The sequence below is a fragment of the Thermobia domestica genome, chromosome 1 (genome assembly GCF_964235325.1).
Source record: "Thermobia domestica chromosome 1, izTheDome1.hap1.1, whole genome shotgun sequence".
In the NCBI taxonomy this organism is placed as follows: domain Eukaryota; kingdom Metazoa; phylum Arthropoda; class Insecta; order Zygentoma; family Lepismatidae; genus Thermobia; species Thermobia domestica.
The window spans coordinates 374,217,816-374,240,468 of NC_137454.1; the positions used below are offsets into that span (position 1 = coordinate 374,217,816).

Here is a 22,653-nt window from a genome sequence, read left to right on the forward strand (position 1 = left end):
CGAAATGTGATGCTATAGAAGAGCGTTGAAAATTACGTGGGTAGATAAAGTGCCAAGTGAAATAGTGTTGGAAGTATTAGAAGAAAAAGATGGAATTGTCAGCTCTCCGGGCGCCGTCTGAATTCAAAATGCATTCTAACTAAATGGCCTATGGAACCTGGAGGTTCAATGCCGCGTTCATAAAAGCTCTCCACTGACTTCTATCCTTAGTTAACTGCATCCAGTTTCTACTTTGTATTCCAATCTCTGCGAGATCCATCTTAATATTGTCCTCCCATCTGCGCCTAAGTCTTCCTAATGGTTGTTTTCCGATTGGTCTTCCAGTCAAGACTTTGGAAGCGTTTCTACTTTCTCCCATTCGAGCTACATGACCAGCCCACCTAAGCCTCCTAGACTTGACGACCCTAACAATGTTGGGTAAACCATATAAATTATGTAGTTCCTCGTTATGAAGTTTCCGCCATTCCCCATTCCCGTTCCTCTTGGGTCCGAATATTCGTCTCAGGATCTTGTTCTCAAATACTTTCAGTCTATGTTCTTCCCTCAGAGTAAGTGATCATGTTTCGCAGCCATACAGAACAACAGGCACGATGACATTTAATACTTCTAATGCATATAACATGCTTGTTAGTAATTTGCAAGAGTTGTTTTTTTGATGTTGCAAAAAGGCTAGGTTTAAATTCATTTCATAATTATGGCCTGTTTTCGCACATCAACAACACTGTTTTCATTTAATGATTTAACGCAGGTGGGAATGACAATTAGTTTTGATGGAAATGAACTTTTACAATGAGTTTTCTGTCTTGAAACCTATAATGTCAACACACAACAGGACAGATAATATTAGTTGGCTAAATTATCGAGTTTTCGAGAAAGCAGATGCATCAGACCTGGTCAAAATAATGCACTATATTCTCACCATGGCAGTCAGTGATCACATATCGAACGAGTGTTTAGTGCAATGAAAACCTTATGGCCGGGATGCCAACCTTAAGATTGAAACAGAATGCCAACAGTCGTTGTGATGGCTTAAATTTATGTTTAGATAAACTTAGTAATGAGTTGTCAGAATGTCCACAAAACTATTCTGGGGAATAGGACGCTTCTTGACGCAGGAGGGAGTTCCAAACAATAATCGCTAATATTTTGTGTTATTTTCATTTACTTTGATACAGTATTGGCTTCGTTAGTAGTAATAGTACTGTTAGAACTGTTGGAAGAAATTGTGGTAATAACATGCAGAAATGTTTAGTTTTACAATTTGTATCCCCAATTTCACAAATCCGTTGGTCTCATGGTTTGTCTTCAGCTCGATCTGGTAACCCTAAAAAATTACGTATACGAAGCATACTTAACTCTTTGCGGACAAACTTTAAAGTACTGTATTTTTTCCAGCAGACGGAGGTGATTGAATTTGGTTTTAAAAAAAAAAATCGTATAAAACAATTTGTTTAACCGTGGAACTAGAGACAAAATTTTATACCATTCAATACCAACCGGGTCGAATGGACCCACGGTGACTTTTTTGCTTTTTTCTAGCCAACAATGTAATTTTTTGAAGAGAGGAGCAATTAAGCAGTAAATTGCTTCCGTCGTACTTTTTATTAACTAGAATATCTATGAAATACACTTACGATTAATATTTTTTCTCTTTTTTAAGAAATATAAAGTATCTTTTATTTATGAAGTAATAAATGCTAAGAAACATAATATTGAAATGTAGACATCAGAAATGTATTCCTGTGTAACAAAAAATAAAATTATATAAAATATCCCAAAGAGTTTTCACAAACTCGCAGTGGTTCTTTGGTATTAGGAAGCAGGAGTGTGTGCTCTAGAACCTCCCACCCCTATCATGCAAACAGATTCCTCACAGGAACTGCGTTGTGACAACAGGCGTTCTCATGCAAAACAATGGGTGGATCCGTTATGAAGTCGGGTCGTTTCCTGTGCAATGCAGAGCAAAGATGTTGTTCCACAAACCCGCAATAGTACACTACATTTACGGGCTGGTTCGGAGGAACTGAATACCGTAATATAAAATCGTACATCGTATGCCACCATCAGCATCACCTTCATATTCCCCCTAGGTTACACTTACTTTCATGCTGACGCAGCTTCGTGGGTCGGGGAGATGATGGGTGGCATCATTCATTGGATTGGCGCTTAAGTTCTGGCTCATAAGAGTGCGCCCATATTTCGTCAAATGCGATAATCCTGTCCCGGAACACGCGACCTTCCAGTCTGTGATGTGCCAAATGATTACCGGCAAGGGCGTATCTTTTCCATTTTTCAACGCCTATAAGTGGTGTGGTACCCACCGAGATGTAATTTTTCGGTTACCAAGAACATTGTGCAACACATTCAATATTGTAGTGTGGGTGTTCCTACCTCGTTAGTCAATTCCCTGCCAGTACACCTCCTGTCCACATGCAGCAAATATTGAATCAATTCAATGACTGTTTCCGACCCCATGTCAACCTTCATCTAGTTCCTGTTGCATAGTCCTCATGCTTCACATAGTCCAGAGTAACATTCCCTGGCGCGTTTTTTTTAATCAGGGGCCGCTTCTATCTTTATCCATGAATGTTGTTCTAACTTGGAAAATATCCCTTTAGAGCGGTGTGATTTGACAACCTACATTCAACACACTCCACTACTTCACTACAGCACCTACACTAGCCCCACAACCCGCGTTGTATAGCTCCACACACCCTCTACTGTGTTGCCATTTATTTATTTTCAGCTCTTGTATTTATTTCTAACTTCACGATGATATCTAGGAGAACATCAAAATGCTAATGCTGCCATCCACAATGAACAATTTCAACCGAAGCTGAACTTTGACAAACATGTTTGAACTCAATAAAGGTCAGGGTCCAATGCACCCGCTTGGGACTTAATGCTATAAATTAGTAAACGTACCACATGACTAACAAAAATAAAATAACACCTAAGTAATTTAAAACAAGAATGCAAACTGGAAAATGTCAGATTATATCAATACCTGGAAACGCACAATATCATTATAATTACTGACCAAAAAAAAAAAAAAAAATATCCGTATGGGTCCAATAGACCCACCTGCTCGTCGTAGGATTAAGTTGCTTTTAGTTTAAAAGCAGTGATGAAAACTTATTCTGACATTTGTAATCTCTTTCGTTAACACTTCTTTTTGGGAAAGAAAAAAAACGACAACTATGCACAATGAGAAGTGTGTGTTAGTTTTCTTCATTTGTATTTAAAAAATGTATTTTCGGAGGCTTTTGTTTAATGCAACACGAATTCTTGTGACGCTGTCGTCTTAAACTTTGCTTTTTGCATGTTTACCAAAAAGCGTCAGTTGCTGTTTTTTTTTCCCTAAAATGATAGAAATACTTGAGCAGCAATATTGCATCAAATTTTGCCTCAAGTTTGGAGATACCCAAGCGGAAATCGGTACCATTCAATTTTGAACGAGATTATGGGCATGAGGAGTGTGTCCGCGAAATTTGATTCAGGCTCTCATCGCCAAACACAACATTCCTGTCTGTCGATAGGCTCCTACTCACTTGATATTGCTCCGTGTGACTTCTGGTTGTTTCCCAAGCTGAAAATGCCACTAAAAGGGACCCGATTTGAGTCAAGAGAAGACACCATGCGGAATGCTATGACACGGTTACTCACCTTTCCAAAAAACTGCATTCCAGAATTGTTTCCAAGAATGGCGGAAGCGCTGGGAGAAGTGTGTTCGTTACCAAGGAAACTATTTTGAAGGGGATTTTTGTTTCGGGTTTCCAAATCAATAAATGAATTTTTACCAACCAAAGGTTCGAAATTTTGTGGACATACCTCGTATGTTACATGATTTTGGACGAAAGCTACTTGATGGAGACGAAAGAACACTGTGATTTTTGGTGCTGTGAAAGTAGACATTTTGATTTATTGATATATTTAGTCAAGGTTGCCTGTATCTTTAGACATAATCGTCAGTAATAGCATATATTATAGGGCTTAGGTGAGGATAAATGTTCGTTTTAATTTGCACCAAAAATGGTACATTTATCTTCACCTAAGCGCTGATCATTGGAATTCTGATTTTTGTGTATTTTTATTTGATAGATGCTGCCAAAAGAAGACAGCTTCCTGCGTGGATTCGAGAAGGCTTAGAGAAAATGGAACGAGAGAAACAGAAAAGACTTGAAAGAGAGCAAATGCAGAAAGAGAGGGAAGCACTGCTACAGAAGAGGAAAGAGGAGGAAGAGTTGGCTCTCAAAGAACTCCAAAACAAAAGACTTACTGAAGAGCTTCCCAAAAGAAGCAAGTTTGTAAGTTACCCTTTTATGTCGTACTTGTTGATGCTTTAGAGATTTTTTCCATTACTCCAATTGCATTTCTTAAAATTATACGAATCGGTGCGTATTAGTACACTAGTTTAATAATAGAATACCTTACTTTAAAAAAGTTAAAGTTCTCGTTTTGAATAATAAGAATAATACGCAAGGTATGTGAATTCTATTCCTTTCATTATACCTCATATTTATTTATTCTTAGAGGCTGTGGTGGCTCAGTGGTAGAGCGTTCAACTCTGGTGCATGGGGCCCTTTTTTCGATCCCAGCTCGCGCCAAGTGAACTTTGTGGCGGACAAATACCATGTGGGTGGATTTTTTCGGAGTTCTCCCTTTTCCTCTCACTTTCTTCATTCCATTTGCTTCATTTCTCTTCATCACCGTCTGCTTTAGCCTAGCCAGCATAACCGTGGGACGTAAAACTTAAGAGAGATTTATTTATTCTTTTTTTAATATGTTTTGGGAACAGGTTTATTCAAGTTTCCCTTTTACTCTTCTAATTTGTGATATTTGGGAATTTTAATTTGGATAATTACGCATCGTATTCAGTTATTTTAATTCTGTTTAATTTATATTTTATATATATATATATATAGCATTGTATAAAGAGGATATCTTAAAATAGTTATTTTCTAAGTTGTTGTAGTATTGAACTTGACCAGTAAAACAGTACGTTACATACAAAGGCATTATTAGACGATATTCCAAAATCACACTTCTAAAGCTGTTCTAGAATAAAATAGACCTATGTGGCAGTGCTTCTAAGATGAAAAACTTTACTATACTTTGGAATAACGAGAGTATCCCAAAATCTCATTTTTAAGCTAACTGAATTTTCTATGTCTGTGTGTATGTGTATCTGTTATTTGCGTTTTTTTTTTTTTTTTTTTTTTTTTTTTTAAATTCTGAGCCCTTCATGCGATAGTGCATCAAAAATTTATCTGAGAAAATGATAATATTTTTCGTGTCACTCTTACCGTTCCCGAGATATTGGCCAAAAAATGTTCCGATTTCGAGAAATTTAAGGAGCCATATCTCGGGAACCGTAAATCATAGAGATAATATTTTGCGAAGTTTTCAGTTTTGAGCATGTATCTTTGTAAAACAACATGTCGTAGAACGTTTTAACAGGACTCTTAAACAAAACATGTGGAAAAAAAATTAGTACTCAAGGAAATTATAAATGGATAGATATATTACAAGAATTGTTTAATAAGTATAATAATAAAGTACATAGAACAATTGGTATGAAGCCTCTGGAAGTTAATAAGAAAAATTAATTCTTTTTAAGTTCGTTCTTGCAATGCTATCTGAGCATTCTCAGCTGGTTTAAGCTACCCTAGAGTAAACTAAACCTAAGAAACAGGGCCTTTTCTGGGGTGAAAGACGTTATTTGATAACGAGTATATACCAAAGTCAATTTTTCTTGGGATACAAAACGTTACTGGAAAACAAGAATATCCCAAATTCATATTTTCAAAACTATTGCAGAATAAACTAGACCTAAGGAGCAAGGCCTCTTCTGGTATACAAAACGTTGTTGGACAGCGAGGATATCCCAGAATCACATTTTAAAACTATTCTAGTTTAAAGTAGACGTAAGGAACAGTGCCTCTGCTGGGATACAAAACGTTATTTGACAACGAGGATATCTCAAAATCACATTTTTAAAGCTATCCTGGATTAACCCCTTGCATTCCAGCTGTCATTTTCCTGTGTGCGTTCTGTAATACCAATTTCATTTACTGTTAAAAGACTGTGTAGACCGTTATATAGGGCATAGTTATTGTGCGCGCGTGCAGAGAGCATTCACATTAGTGATAAAAACAATTATTTACACTGTGGAACATTTGTACTGAAAAAGGGAAATTTTGATGTTCTGAAGGGATTTTATGCTGCTTCAGGTTGGCAACACTGACCGGAGATCAAAGGCAAAGATTTCCCTATTTCAATCTCGAAGTTGCTCATTGTTTATCGTCAAAAGAAACATATCTGTTGTAATTGAATGCTCCCTTAGACCTGCCATCTACTGAGACAACACATTTTTTGTCTTTTCTGTAAGGTGTTGTCATCTAAGGAGAAATAGTCGAACTAAGTCGTGCTTTGCATCCACTAGCAAATTTCATCATCCCCAGAATTAATACGACCCTTAATAAGGGATACATTTTCATGACATCCACATGGATGTCACTGATACGCAACGGTTAAACTAGACCAAAGGGTCTGTGTCTGCTGAGATACAAAACGTTATTTAATAACGAAGATATCTCAAATTTACATTTTTTAAGCTATCCTAGATTAAACTAGACCTAAGGGATAGGGCCTTCTGTTAGATACTAAACATTATTGGACAACAAGAATATCCGAAAGTCACATTTTCTAAACTGTCCATGAGATCAAGGAGATAATGCCTCGTCGTGACTAAGTGGCTAATGTGCGTTGTCTCGATTTCAATTCTTTATGGGAGTACTTTCCACAAATACAATAAAATCCAACTAATGATTAGCATTTCAAGCAATAGGTTCCATCTCATAAAGCCTTGATTAGGGACATTAAAATCTAATCAATCAATAGAACATCGTTACCAGACTACAGGACGTGTCTCTTATTGTCTCCCAGAAACCTACATAATAATAATAATAATAATAATAATAATAATAATAATAATAATAATAATAATAATAATAATAATAATAATAAAAAGCTACACTAAACTTATTCAAAGGTGCTTGTGCTGACACTCAATACTCTACACGAGAAATTGGCATGCATGTTGTATGTTTCTGATTGCTGTGGATTGGTCACCCATAAACTAGACCAATATTTTCTTAATAAATGAATATTTGTTAAAGTGATACATTGGACTAATTTAATTTCTTTCAATAGAATACAAAGTGTGTTAGAAATATTGAATTTTATTACTTTTTTCAAATCAAGGGAATCCATTAATATAGTCCTCGTGGACAGATGCACAAGGGTGGAGGCGTTTTTTCCATTCTTCGTAGCATTGCTGGAATAACTTTCAGCTCATCGGATACGCTCTTCTAAATATTATCTAAGTACCATAATGGCGCCCTTTCAGGTAGTTTTTGAGTAAGGAGAATAGAAAGAAGTCACAGGGACTGAGATCTGGCGAATAGGGGGACTGAGGAGCTACAGGAATGCTTTTTTGTGTCAAAAATTCATTAAACTTATGTGTGAGATTGTGTGTTGTTGTGGTGTAGTATTCAAGTGCGTGTAATCCTGGTTGCCCGCGTGTCACCCTTTTCTTTAGTATTTCAAGAACTTCTCACTGTCAGTCGATGATCAGACCTCATAAGAGACGTCACACTTTCCATAGTGTCATCCTTTTTGAGGTCTTCCCGCACGAGGTTTGTCTTCCACCTGTGTTCTCGGTCGCCTAAAAAGAACGTGCTCTTGGTAGAGAATGTTCATAAGCCGTTTGTAACTTTTCATAAGTCACAGTAGCGGATTCGCCAAGCTTTACACAAAATTTAATGGCACAACATGCTCAAACATTTGGCGGTCTATGTTTCGTACCGCACCTTACACAAACAACTTCACTTTCGACGCTCTCAACAATCGTGTAGCAACCAGAGGACGTTCAAACTTGTATTGAGTCAACAGCAAGGGTTAACTTAACTGCCGCGTGAAGGTGGAGACAGCAGCATTATCGGTTTGTGCACAGTGTTAACATGTCTCGTATGTGTTTTGGAAAATGTATATTTACTTGTGTTCACGGTCTTATAGCTAAATGGGTGTCACATGTGCCTCTGGTGTACCTAGTCATGAGTTCTATTCTCGGTATGAGCGCAGAATTGTAGTGTTAACCACTGTCGTTGATTGCAAACTGATAATGTAAAGACTGTATTTTTGTAATTCCAAATTGCTCCTACGGATTAGTAATCAACTGCAGGGTTGTAACATAATGAGATTATGGATTGGATAATAACATAATGAGAAAACTGTGACAGTGTAATATCGTTGATCAAATCCCTCAGTTTATTCTGAAACATTCCTGCTCATCATCTAGTACAATAATTGCATTACTAATGTCAGTTCTCACTTCACACTTGGGGTGTCATCATTATATTAAAAGAAAAGAAGGCGCCGATCACACATCATTGTACATCTAGAAACTTCTACATGTGTAAATAATGAAACTGATTATTCTTACTGAATGATACTCGTAGCTCCGAAAAAAAGAAAGAAAAGAAAAAATAAATAGCTAATTGATTTTAACTTAACTTTCTTCCCCTAACAATGCAATTTCTGCTATAAAACTTCTATTATCAAAAGAAATATATGTCTTTTTATCTGGTTATATATTTCAATATTATTTTCTTCCTACTGTCAGGGCTCATAGCGAGTCACTTTTTTTTTTAACTAAAAGTTACTTTTTTTTTCAAGTTGGTCACTAAGTTACTTTTTTTTTAAAGTTCGTCACTAAAAGTTACTTTTTTTTTTTTTTTTTTTCAAATTTGTCACTAAAAGTTACCTTTTTGGAAGGTAAAGTGACTTTTTCATGTGATTTATGTTTTGCATTGGCAGTTTTCTGAGCAAAATATTATAAAAATAAGTGGAAAAAGGCAGAAACTTGTTACTCATTACTCTTCTGAAAGCTTCAGTACTTGCTGTCACATGTGAAACAGTCAGCTTTATTCTCACTTCAGCTTTTATTCTTTCTAAAGCACAGTGGATGGTTGGTGAATGCTTAAGCTCTCAAGGTGGAGTTGAGAACCCTTCTGTGTCTATTCTTTCTTCTATCGCAATAGTTAACACTTGGCTCAGCGTTGTGTGTGTGTTTGTATGGTTCATCATGTTCGTTTTGTGTTATGCTTCTTGTATGTTCTTCTTAAGAATAAGTGATGAATTTGAATGTTCCATGGCTTTGAGAACTCTCAATGCTAAGCTAAATATAGTGTCTGGGATGAAGAAATCCGGAAATAGGCCAGAACTGGTTCCACTTACTCAGAAGCTTCTTACATCTGCTAAGTCTGCTTACCGTAACTATAAAGCATACTTAGAAAACCTAAGAAAGGAGGAAGCTCAAAAAGAAGAAGCAAAGAAGAAAAATGAAACAAAACAAGAAACAAAGAAAGAGGTGATGGAGAAATTGACAGAGAGTTTTTGGCCACTTTTCAACTATTTAAAAGAGACCAGACCACTATGAGTCCTGCACTATGTATAACATTATCTCACTGGTTTTCCGTTCTTTTTACACTTTCGTTTTAGAACACATTAAACTTCGTCGTTTTCCGTTGTGATCTACTTTGTTCATTTTAGCCAACGTTAAATGCCATGTTTTGTATATTACTATGATTGTTTAAATGCGTTTATTGTTTATCTCTTTTAAATAACAGGAAAGTGACTCTGGATCGGAGCGTAGTCGAAGCCCTTCCCCAGTGAGAAAAAAATCACGTTTTCGTAATGTTGACAGTCCAGAGACATCACCTCGGAGGGGAGCTGCGGCCAGTCCTCCAGCCACTCCAAAGACCCAGGAGGAAATTATGCAAGACTTGGTAAGTTGGTTAGAAACAAATTTTAGCTTTCAAGAGTGAACCTCCTAGTTGATATCTCGTGAAATAACAGCAAAATCTCCTGCATATACAGAAAGTTGAGGGTGTTCTGTTTATATTAGACCGAATTGGGAACACCACTGCCATCTGGGAAATGATACTAGAACGACCCGTCTGTCGTGAACAATAGTGTGTCTGAAGTTGTCGGTCGATGAATGGCAACAAATGATTGGGCGAGCTGACTCAGTGGTAGAGCGTTTATTTCAGTTTGCGGTCCCTGGTTCGATTCCAGCTCGCGCCAAGTGAGCTTTATGGTGGACGAACACCGTATGCGTGTTTTTTTTCTCTGTGTTCTCCCAACTTCCTTTACACCATTTCATTAATTCTCATCATTACCGTCTCTTTTAGCCTACACGTAATCGTGGGACGTAAAACTGAAAGATTTAATTTATTTCCACAAATAGTGCCTACATTAAACCGTTACTGGGAAGGGGATGTCATGTCCCTTTTCCGTGCTCATTTTTCGTACATACACATAATAAAACGTTGTCGGGAAAATGGATTCACACTTAGGTTGACTAATGCGAAAGCTGTTGTAATCCGTTACAAAAACCAAGAACCCATGGCAAAGCAGCTGCCAACGAAAAGCATCAGGAAGATGTTTTCAAGGAGCTGCAAATATAGTCTTTCGTTGGCAGTCCTGGCTGAGGGACGTAATTACGCCCGCTGACACAACCTGCTTCTTCCATAGAATGAAAAATGAACTGCAGAAAACTGTATACAGGGTTTGTATGATAAGTAATGAGACCAGGTCTGGAAACATTGTTTTATTGATCTGATCTGTACAGGGACTTAAAAGCTTTCGAAGTACTCTCCTCTTGCGTCGATGCACTTCTGCAATCGATGTTTCCACGCTGCAAACGCCCCCTGGAAGTCAGCAGCCGGCATGTCCTTTAGAAATGTGGTCACGGCTGCTTGGATGGCTGTGACGTCTGCAAAACGGGTTCCTTTCAAGCGTGGCTTCAGCTTCGGGAAGAGGAAGAAGTCGGCCGGGCTCACATCTGGGCTGTAGGGTGGTTGTGGAAGGACTTCCACCCCAATCCGGGTCAAAAAGGAGGTCACTAAGAAGGCGGTGTGGGCAGGGGCATTGTCGTGATGCAACTTCCACCGGCTAGCGATCGCCGGTCTTTTCCGCTTGACGCTCCTGTGCAGTCTCTCAAGGACTTGTTTGTAGAAGGCGGCGTTGACGGCTTGTCCTTGGGGTACAAACTCCTTGTGGACCACCCCCACATTGTCAAAAAAAAACAATCAACATTGTTTTCACCTTTGACTTCGACATTCTGGCCTTCTTGGGGCGCGGGGACGCAGGAGTGTGCCACTCCGCGCTTTGACGTTTCGTTTCAGGGTCGTACTGGAACACCCACGACTCGTCACCTGTTATGACGTCATCTTCAAAGTTAGGGTCACTGTTCATGAGGTTCAACAGTTCCTGACAACAATCAACACGTCGTTGCTTTTGTTCGTCAGTCAACACTCGCGGCACCAGTTTCGCACAGATTTTTCTCATTCCCAATTGTTCCGTCACAATCTTGTGCACTGTTGTGTGGTTCATATCGAGTTCATCAGCAATCAATCTCAACGATAATCGACGGTCTGAGTTCAGGAGATCCCTCACTTTTGCCACAGTTTCGTCCGTAGTCACTGTTGTCGGGCGTCCAGCCCTCTCCAGATCCTCAACGCTTTCCCGGCCGTTCCGGAACGCACTGTGCCAACGAAACACCTGGGCTTTGGATAGGGCTTCCTCTTTGTAGGCCTCCGTGATGAGAGAAAGCGTCTGAGTAGCCGTTTTCCCCAGGCGAACGCAAAATTTGATCGCATAACGCTGTTCGATGGAACCCTCCATGTTTGTTGATTTTCCGCCGTGACAAGAATGTTCACAAGGGCTTTGTCCAAGGCTTGTCCGCGCTCCACTAAGGCTCGGAGCCAACTGACGCGCGGTGCGTTGCTTTGCTCGGACCCCCCCCCCTACATCCTCCATCACCGACAAACCCGCTCCAGCGACACGCGCGCCGCGGCGCGGCGAGTCTCATTACTTATCATACAGACCTTGTAAGAGCCATCTGGAGGGGTAGAAATGACAGTTGTCACAATGGGTGAAACATACACCTATTTCACACCTAATGGTCATGTTCGGGCGCTGATATACCATGACAGCGATGTCGAAGGCTGCTGCTACTTTGTTCGCCATTTCAGAGAATGTTTTCCTCATGAGTTTATGGTTGTTATAGAGTTCAGTTATGTGGGTTACTGATATGCAAAGTTGATAAAAACGTGAAAGAGAATGCAGAACAGTTCCAGGAATCAGCTATGTGACACCTATCATTTGTATTGACATCCTGCTATTGTACCAATGTTGATGGTGGTGGCGAGGGTTCTTGTAAGGGGAGTATCCTTCAAAATTACTCCGATATAAGCCGAACAGTCTTCTCATATTGAGCAGTATCTGATCAGTGTTGTAACCGGTTCTTTACGGAACACTGATCTAGTTTTCATACAGTATCCTGCTTTGTTTATTTATTTATTTTTTTTTCGAATTTTGCACTGAGCAGGGAGTAAAAGTGCGGGGCGACGCCGTCCCCCCACCTCGAAAAAATATGTACGGCGTCCCCCCAGTTCCTAAAAAAAATTACAATGGGCAAAGATAGGCAGGGGAACGACGTGATGTCATGCCGCTATCTATCGTCCCCTCACCTTTTCAGATCCACTTTTACCCCTGCCACTGAGTTAAGTTTCGGAAACATTATTAGTGCCCTTTCAGAATGTTATCTCTTTCTTTGTTATTCTGTTAGAGAAGGATGTGCTGTGAAGAAGACACTCTTCCGCTGCTAAAACGTAACGAGAAGTGCGATTTTTGTAGTGCTAAAATTTTAGTTCATAATATAGCTGACAGCTTATAAACAATGTTGTTTCTGTAATTGATAGGTTGTTAGAACCCTTTAGTAAAGATTAGCGAAATTATACAAACTACAAAAATTAGCTTTTTTCCCTTCATTTTTACGATTTTGGTGGTTCAAGAATGTCCCCATATGTGGATGAATATTCAACAATAAACACAGCAGGAAAGGAGAGTTACTGAGGAAAATTCCAGAGAGGGTTGAAACAATTTACATAATTTACATAAGAATATAAAACATTATTTGGATACAAGATTAAAACTTAATTTTAATTTAATTTATTTATCGCGTCAATTTGTTCCAGATGTTGAATGTTCGACGAATGTTAACAGAAGTCCTGTTGGAAGTGACAACTGAAGAGATGTATACGATCGCCCGTGAAGTTATCGCCAAAGCCAGATTAAAAGGTAGACAGATTTTTCCATGTCGTCCTAAGCAGTGTGCATTTTATTCTTTATGTTTTTGAAAAATTAAATGTTCAGAGTAGTAAACTAATTTTTATACATTTCAAGAATTATTACTCTTCTATGTACAGTACTCTGAAACATCACAGAAGTTTAGACTATATAAACCTTCGTGTACGCGGACATTTCGCAGATTTAACATGTTTCGTGCTAATGTTACACATGGTTACACAGAAATGGAATACTTTATGACTTATGAGTATTAAAAAGGAACGTGTAAAATAACTTGCAATTTTCAGTTTTATTTGTTTTTTCTAATGGGTACTATATTAGTTTATTCGGATCGTCAATAAGGATTTGTAATAGATTATGAAGTGAAAGTTCGTATGTCTTAACAATAGTGACCATTTTACTTGCAAGTGGATGTTTACTTAGTGCAAAGCATTTCTCGAATTTTATTGAAAAAGACCGTATTATTGCACACTTATTTTATGTTAAATATTATACTCGGAGCAAATATACTGTATACAACTATTTATATTCGTTATCTATACCCTTATATAATTCTAAATGAATGTTGTCTGGGTTGTTTTCTCTATTTTCTTTTAAAATGTGAATGTGATACCAATTGAACTAGATTTTAATCGAAAGAGAAAAGTATACTAACATAATGGCACGATTAAGCCGAAATAGTATATTATCTACATATTAAAATATTAGAAAAGTTTATATGTATGTGGATGTTTGTATGTTTGTGGCCAATCCTTTCGATAGTGAGTTCTCGGGAACCATATGCTCTAGAAAGATGCCGTTTTCATTAATCGATTGCAAATTTTGCATAGATTGTTCAGTTCTAATTGAATATTTAAAAAAAAAAAAAAAAAAAAAAAAAAAAAAAAAAAAAAAAAAAAAACATGGCTGTTATTTCTTTGTTACATTTTTTAGGGATACACTGGAAGTGTTGAAATTTCAAAAAACTAAAGCATCATATCCTACGAGTTATACATCCCAACATCACATATTTGTATACAGGGGTTACATATATCTCATGAGTGTTTCATGACCAAATGATAATGAAAAACGGAGGATAACCGTTTTTCCAGTCTAAGTTGAATCTTTATGGTTTGGAGTGTTTCGCCCAATGAACACCATATATATCACTGGCGTTGTAATTGATTGTGTGTATAATGTATTTGCTTAGTACATACTGTATGCAAGAAGAAAGAAAATACTGACCATACATGGATTAGAAACTCAAACCAGAAATAGGCTCAAATTTTCAAACGGTGCAAAATATTGAAAAAAAATCTCCCCTTTTATGGTACCCCTTGCCAATTTTTAAGACTTCTTTCACCTGTGTATGTAAAGGGACATGTACAGATGTGAGGAGTGACAAGAAGATTCATGCTTATATGTGAATGATGCGCTGTGTAGATACAGGTTAAGCGTACTTACAATAAAATTTTGTTAATCCGTTTCTTCAAGTACTTCTTTAAAAAAAGACTTCATAACAGGGTTGATATGTTTAAAACAAAATATGAAACAAATGTTTAAAGCTAGGGGTGTTGTTTTATTCAGTTCGTTTTAAACATTTTAAATAAGTTGTTTTAATTTTTTTTTTCGAGTGTGGTTGAACGTGCTTAAAATATCTAAAATGTCAAATTGTAGAAGCTAATTGAATTTTCAAACAAACACAACCCATCTTCCGCAGGATTTGTGCATGGAATAAATTACAAGCAGATTTATATTCTTATAACAGCAATTAGTGAACGAAATTCTGTACAACAATGTGCGTATAACTAAACTAACAGAAATTCAAGTGAAGTATTTGAACATTTCTTAAAGTCCAAGAATAATAAAGGTTAAACACACTATACACTATTCTAAAATCCAAATTCACAAATTCAAAACTAGAGTATTTTTTCGTCACTATCATTTCCATAATAATGAACGGTTCTCATATCATAAGCTATAAGAAATACTTTGATAAATACAATACAGCTCAAAAAAAGACCAGTGACTAGCCTACAAGGAACAAATGACACATTTTAACTAAACAGTTTTCAAGGTTCATCTCTATCTGCAACATGTATAACTAACAATGATTAGTAGTGTCTACGAGATAAAAACACAATTAACCTTTAGACCCCAAGGATTTTAACAAAATCGTAGACTCTCATGTTGGGGTCTCTGGTGACCCCTTAATTATCACAGTCATGATTCATACACCGTTGGAAATCTTCTAGAGCACAAATTCCAACGAGGTAACATTCATGCAATTCCCGCCATATTCGTAGAAGAAACCAATAAAAAAATATGAGGAACTGACTTTGCGGGGCCCTAGCAACCGTTGTAGTCACACTACGCTGACAAAATGATGCTAATATGTAGGCCAGACACTTGTGACAATAATATAAAAAATGGTAGCTATTGCTCCATTACAAAGCGAGATAAAAATCCATAAAGAAATTCCTATAAAAACGCCCTGTATATCAGTTTCGAAGGGCTGATGCAGACTTTCTCGTTGGCGGCCCTGGTGATCTCCCTAATTATCACAGAGTCTTGATTCATACACCGTTGAAAAGCTTATAAAGCATATGTTCCAACAAGGTAACATCCGTTCAATTCCCGCCATATTCGTAGAAGAAGAAGAAACACAAAAAATCTTTTAAAAAAATATGAAAAATAAATGACTGCGGGACCTTGGCAACCCTTGCAGTCACCGTACGCTGACAAGTGTAAGCCAGACACTTGTGACAATAACATAAAAAATGGTAGCCATTGATACAATACAAAAAATAATGAATTAGTTTTATGTAGGAAATATTCTCAAAAATATGTTACGCGCAGAAAAAAAATCATTGAATGTGACATTCTCTCCCCTCTCCCACCATAGTACCACGTTCATATGTAAATCATTTTTGCTTCACGCATCAAGTATAGGAACAAGAATTACACTTCTAGATCAATTTAGTGAAAGATGTCTTATATGCAGCTGTTCTGAAAATAAATGTCAATTAGCCAAATCCCCCCTCCCCCGCCTCCTGTATAAGCAACAAATACACATATAGGTTATTATCATGTAGGAGACTACTTCATTATTTCACATACTAATTTTTATGGGTGTATCACAGAGGAGGGAGGATAGTTGTCTCCAAAAACCCGATGAAAAAATAAAATAAACGTACTTCACCTTTCCCCCTCGGCCGTGGTAACCCCTCACATACATAAAATGCATACTAGGGAGAGCTTCATCCCTCAGGAATACATTGGTACCAAAACATCTTTCTAGCTTAATTAGAGGCTGAGCTATTGGTATTCGTTGTAAAAATAAAATGTAATTTAAGTTTAAAAAAATGGCCATTTGCCCCCTCTCTGCTCCCTCACATAAGCAAGAAGTACAAATATAGCAGGATATCATGTAGTGGCATACTTCATTGTGTCACATACCAATTTTTATGAGTGTACCCCTAAGGGGAGGAATGCCCCCCTAAAAACCTGTTTAAAAAAATAACACGACTTTTCCCTCCTTCCACCCCCCGCCGTGGTACTCCCACATACATAAAATGCACACCGGCGGAACACTGCATCCTTCGGAAATAAATTGGTACTAAAATCATCTTCGTACCTTAGTTAGGATGCTGAGCTATTGAGGTTTAAAGCCCCGACGCAGCAGTTGCGTCAATGTTCGTTTAATGGTTAAGAATGCAGACAACCAACAGAACGTAACGCAGAGAAACTAAGTTACACATTCCGTAATCGGAGATCGGGAAACTCCCGATTTCTTTCTTTGGAATTAAACATTTGGACGGATCGAAATTAGGGAAGTTCCCGAAGTTTGGTCTAGCGGTTAGATGGCATGCAATATCTGGTAAAACTGTAATATATATGTGTATATATATATATATATATATATATATATATATATATATATATATATATATATATATGTCTATTTAAGTTTTTGTTTTTTTAAACGTTTTTTTAAACCCTGCTTCAGAAGAATTTAAAATTTCTCTTTTTGTAACACGGAATATTTCTTTCATACACTATTGGATCGATATATTGGTGAGCGAAGAGAGAAACTACTGCTTCTTTTTCTCAGAACGACGCCATTATCCCAAAGTGGCTTAGTAGCGTTGAGAGCTAGTGATTGAGCTGTACTTGCATATTCAAATTTGGTGTTTAGCCTAATGCGCATAATCTCTCCAGGTAAATTTTCTGGTGGACAAACACCGTGTCCGTGGATTTTCTTGGGGTTCTCGTATTTCTTCCCACTTTTTACATTCTAGCATTCCATTTATTATCATTATCACCGTCTCACTTATCTTCGGAACATAGTCCACTGTAGTAACATTCGAAAGTAAAACAGAAAGCGGGCTGAAGAAATGGCAGAAAATGGAACCATGCATTGATACTCTGTGTTTCAGTATAAGTACTTAGAATAACTGGTGAGTTATTGAGGTTCATTGCAAATTATTCATAGTGTCAGAAATAGGATAATACTCGTCCCAACAGTCCGCATTGTATGAAATCTATAACACTACAAGTATGAAGCATTTCTGGTTAAAATGAGTGGTTTGGCTACGTTATTTTCTTACTTACAATGATTCTCGGCAATTTCATGGACAGTACCCCCCCGAAATCAAATTCTAAAACTATCTCAGCGTTTACTGTTCTCAATTTCACCTTCTCTCTCTTTCTGTGAATGTTTATCAGAAAGTTTTGCACATTTATATCTTTTCTAACGAGTTACTATAGCACAATTTCCAAGTATGCTATCTTTATTCTGACGATTGTAGTCCTCGGTACGTTACACAATTCTCCATTGTACTGTTCGCTGAAGCACTTTTCGAGTGAGAATAATATGTATCTATTCTGTGTTTACCTTAACGCCACATCAGACAATCTGCTTCACATATTATGATGGTAACTCACGAACTGTACACTATATAATTACATTTTTAGTTCAGTACATAAGTCGTTTCATAATTTATTTCATGCGATTTAACAATCTGAAAATTCATTCCTGTATAAAATACATTGCTAGTTAGCATTTGAAGGCACTATTAATCAAAATGCAATAATGATAATACAAATAGAGAGAATTTTATAATTTAGAGGGTTGTTGGGCATCTTGTAATGAGATTCAATGAATAAAAGTTTGGTGTTGCTATTGGAAAAAGGGAATCTCAAGTGATAGAATTGAAAACTAGCCCTGTTCATGTCTGAAGTCTTCGTCCTGTTATGACAAGATTGTGCTTTTTATCACACTAGTCATGTGATAGCATTAATTTAAGTAGGGATGGTTCTTGCTGATTATTTCTTCAACTCCTTCCTCTGAAAATATTACATTAATAATTTATAAAATTTTTGACTTAGTTTAAATTTAAGTTTACAAGAGGAAAAGTATTTATTTCCAGGATCCAAGGTGAGAATAGTTTTTCTCCTCTAAATCTCTCTCTATATATAAATGAAAGTCAGTATGTTTGTGACATAATAACTCTTGAACCACAAGACCGATCTGGATCAAATTTGCTACGTAGATGAGGTTCGAGCCTGGGATGATTTTTCTCATTTAACTTTGACAGTGCAACTTAGGGGGGAGAATGAGGGGGGTATATTTTAAAACTCGAAAATTACCGATATTAGTGTAGAATCCATAGTTTTCTGTGTCGCAGAGATGAATAGTGACACTTCCGATGCCGTTTAAATCCAAATTCATTTACGCAACTTGGGGAAGGGGAGGGAGAGGTGTATAAAAATGATCCAAAATGACCGATATTAGTGCCGAATCCATAGTTTTTGGGGTCGCTGAGATGAAGTGACACTTCCGATGCCGTTTGAATCCAAATTCAGCCCCTTAACTTAAGGGAGGGGGAAATGGTATAAAAATGATCGAAAATGACCGATATTAGTGCCGAATCCATAGTTGTCGGGGTCGCTGAGATGAGCAGTGGCACTTCCAATGCCGTTAAAATCCAAATTCAGCCTGCAACTTGAAGAAGGGGAGAAGAGAAATGTATAAAAATGTTCGAAAATGACCGATATAAGTGCCGAAACAATAGTTTTCGGACATTTCCTATGCCATTTAAATCCAAATTCTCCCCTTTCCAAAATGAAACATATTCTCGCCGTGCGAAGAACGAGTATTCTGCTAGCATTAGACATTCATTCTACAGCTTCCATAAATAAATATTAAGATTTCAGCGTTGGGATACAAATTTGCAAAATCAGACATTGATAGGGCTATAAACAAGTAAATGCGTATCGGTATCTGGATGGATTCACGATTAAGATTCTCGTCTTGAGTACAAATCCGAGTAGTTGTTCGGATCTCACCATAAGAAGCAACTCCCGTTTTGTGTGGCCATTGTGCTGAAAAGGGCATTAAACTTCAATCTGTCATTAGTATTATCATGATTATTGCACGGTGGCTTACGGTGAACCTTTGGTGTGAAGGGGTTCCTGGTTCGGTACCAAGTTATTTGTGTTTGTGATGGATAGCATCGTGACTGTGAGTTTTTTGGGGGGTTCTCCAGTTTCCTCCCACATTTTTATTCATTGAATTCTTTTATAAATCATTCGCTTTATCAGTCTCTGACTTTCTAGTTTATCAACGTAACAACATACAGTTACACAAGGGGGCGCGGTGGCTTAGTGGTAGAGCGTTCACCTCCGCTGCTTGGAGTCCCTGGCTCGATCCCAGCTCGCACCGTATTGACTTTGTGGTGGACAAACATCCTGCTCGTGAGTTGTCTTGGATTCTCCCGTTTCCTCCCACTTTCTTCATTCCACCATTTTATTCATTTCTCATCATCACCGTCTCCTTTAGCCTAACCGGCATAACCGTGGGACGTAAAACTTACAGATTCATTTTTTCATTTTCATTTCATACAGTTACAGAAATATACGAGGGGTGATCGGAAAGTAAGGTTACAAAGCTGTAGTGAAACGTGTATATATTATTTCATACAACCAATACATCCAACAAATAGTACATACATTAGGTTATTTTTCGACATAGTCTTCATATCAGTTGAGGCACTTATCGCATCGTGGCACCAGTTTAAAGATTCCCTCCTGGTAAAAATCCTCTATTTGAGTGTTCCGCCACGTCGTCACGAAGTGTTTCACCTCCTCCTCTGAACCAAAGCGACGGCCTCCTAGGTGCTTCTTCAAGTGCGGGAGTAGGTGAAAGTCGCTTGAAGCGAGGTCCGAACTGTAGGGAGGGTGGTCAATGATGTCCCAGCAAAACTGCTTCAACAGTGTGGTGGTCTTCTGGGCTATATGCTGGCGCGTTGTTTTCTCTACCAGCCGCAAACTTTCGACACCATTCTGCCACATGCTGAAGAGACATTACAGTCTCTCCATAAACTTCTACCAGCTTCCGATGAATTTCAGCCGCGGTTGCATGTTTCGCCCACAGAAGTCGAATAACTGAGCGGACTTCTTCGCGAGACCAGGTTTTCCAAACGAGTCGCCATTTGTGTTTACCTACAACTAGCGCCGTAAGTGTCGGGTGGCTGAAACTCTGCATAGTTGCCAACTCCATATAGCAGACGAAGCTCCAGAAATATCAGCCGTGTAACCTTAGTTTTTGATCCTCCCTCGTAGGTATCTTTACAGTCCTCGTCCTAATAATAAACAGCATAACACGTTCATGTCAGTATAATCACCATCCATTTTGAAATAACTAAATTGAGACAATACAGTTTAAGTTGCAGTTAAATCGCTATAATGTATTACTGTAGGAATAGACAAATAGTAATGTTCAAATCGAAATATGGTTACGGCCCTTGTCTTATTTTGAAATAATCAAATTGAAATAAGTTGCAATTAAATCGTCCCATTAGTTCTAAATCGACAAATTTACTTGGACGCTAGCGACATCTATTGGCGTCAGACATACAAGCAGCGCAGATAATATTTATTAGCGTGACGCACTGACTGAGACGTTCCCTTTTTATACTGAAGATATATATAGACTATGTTAAGTCGCAGAACAAAGAAGAAAATGGTGCCTTGTCCCACATATTTTCTTCCCAAACCGTTGAACCTTATCTTAAATAAATTATCGGACTGACTTCTGTGATGTTTCAATATTATTGTTATAAATGCATGTTTTTTTAAAAAAAAAATTTGTCATTGTACGTTACAGTTTCATGGATTTTAGAGAGAAAATAACAAGATTTTAGTCATCATTGACATAAACTGAAATCATCAGGAACAGTAGTGCTAAATAATAACATTGTCAGTTTTTTTCTTATATTCTACAGCTGATATCTGATTCCAGTTCTTCTTGAATAGATATTCCTGTATAGGCAGATGCCTATGATTACTCTATAAAAACAGTGAGTGTATATACAGAATTATATTTATTCAAGCATCTTCTGATTTGAGTTTATGTAAATATATATATATCCTATTCGTGCTTTTAAAGGTAGAGTTCCTTCAGCTCTGGGCTATTTACAGATAAAGCAGCAGTTATTTGTTAAATGATTGTCTCCATTGAGCAGCTAAATTAGTTGTTCAGAATCTTATGTCAAGTTGTACTAAAGTTTGTATTTATAACAAAGCTCCAGCAACACAACTGCGGAAGACCCAAGCATTAGCCACTTTGACTGGGAAGCTGGGTAAGTTCTCTTTTGTATTATATCGTAATTTTTAAGACATGGATTTTTTCTTTCTTTACAAAATGCTCTACAATCTGTTTGTTCATTTTATATATATATATTTCTTTCAGTTGCATTGCTATTGAAAGGAATTTAGTATCTTATTATTATATATCGTGTTTTGAAATTTATTTATTAAATCATGCTTTTATGTGGAAGATCGAAAATTTCAGTTAAGTTTCAGAAATTAATCAATGAGGTCTACATGAGATTGACTCGTATTTGACTAGAATCAGAAGTGAATATATGAATGAACGAAATTTCACTTTTATGGATTATTTTTTATCGTACAATGCTTGTCAAGGCGTTTTGTAACACAGAAAAGAAAGGCCAAGACTTACAGGTCAGTAAATTGAAATAAGATAAAGGAATGTGCAGATTCACTTACAAAGCAAGCACGTCTGATCGTGAGGTCTGATCTCAGTCCATATGCTTTGTATGGATTAACATCATACCTGTGCGTGTTCTTGAGATATTTTGTTTCCTTCATAAAAATAAAATATTAAAACGAATATTTTGCAGAGCTCCTTCGTGGTTAAGCGGTTAGCGTATGCGCCTTTGGCGTGGGACACACGGGCTCGATTCCCGGCGGGAGCTCATGTGGTTCGGATTCCACGTTAATCAGTAGGTCCCGTCTCATATAGCTTCGCTGCTGAAAGGGACGTTAAACTCAAAATCAACTCAACTCAAATATTTTGCATGCCAAACATTTAACCAAATATGTGATCATCGTTCGTTTGTACATACCATCGTTTGAATTAGGTGATACATG

At 37.5% G+C, this 22,653-nt stretch overlaps 1 protein-coding gene across 1 annotated transcript in view; it reads left to right on the top strand.

The window, feature by feature from the left end:
• LOC145664435 (uncharacterized) overlaps positions 1–22,653 on the top strand; it is an 89,358-nt gene that overhangs the window by 23,967 nt on the left and 42,738 nt on the right. Inside the window, exons 6-9 of the mRNA XM_081731121.1 lie at positions 4,102–4,307; positions 9,693–9,851; positions 13,107–13,209; positions 21,786–21,842. Of these exons, the coding sequence (XP_081587247.1) occupies positions 4,102–4,307; positions 9,693–9,851; positions 13,107–13,209; positions 21,786–21,842 (525 nt within the window). The remainder of the gene's footprint in view (positions 1–4,101; positions 4,308–9,692; positions 9,852–13,106; positions 13,210–21,785; positions 21,843–22,653) is intronic.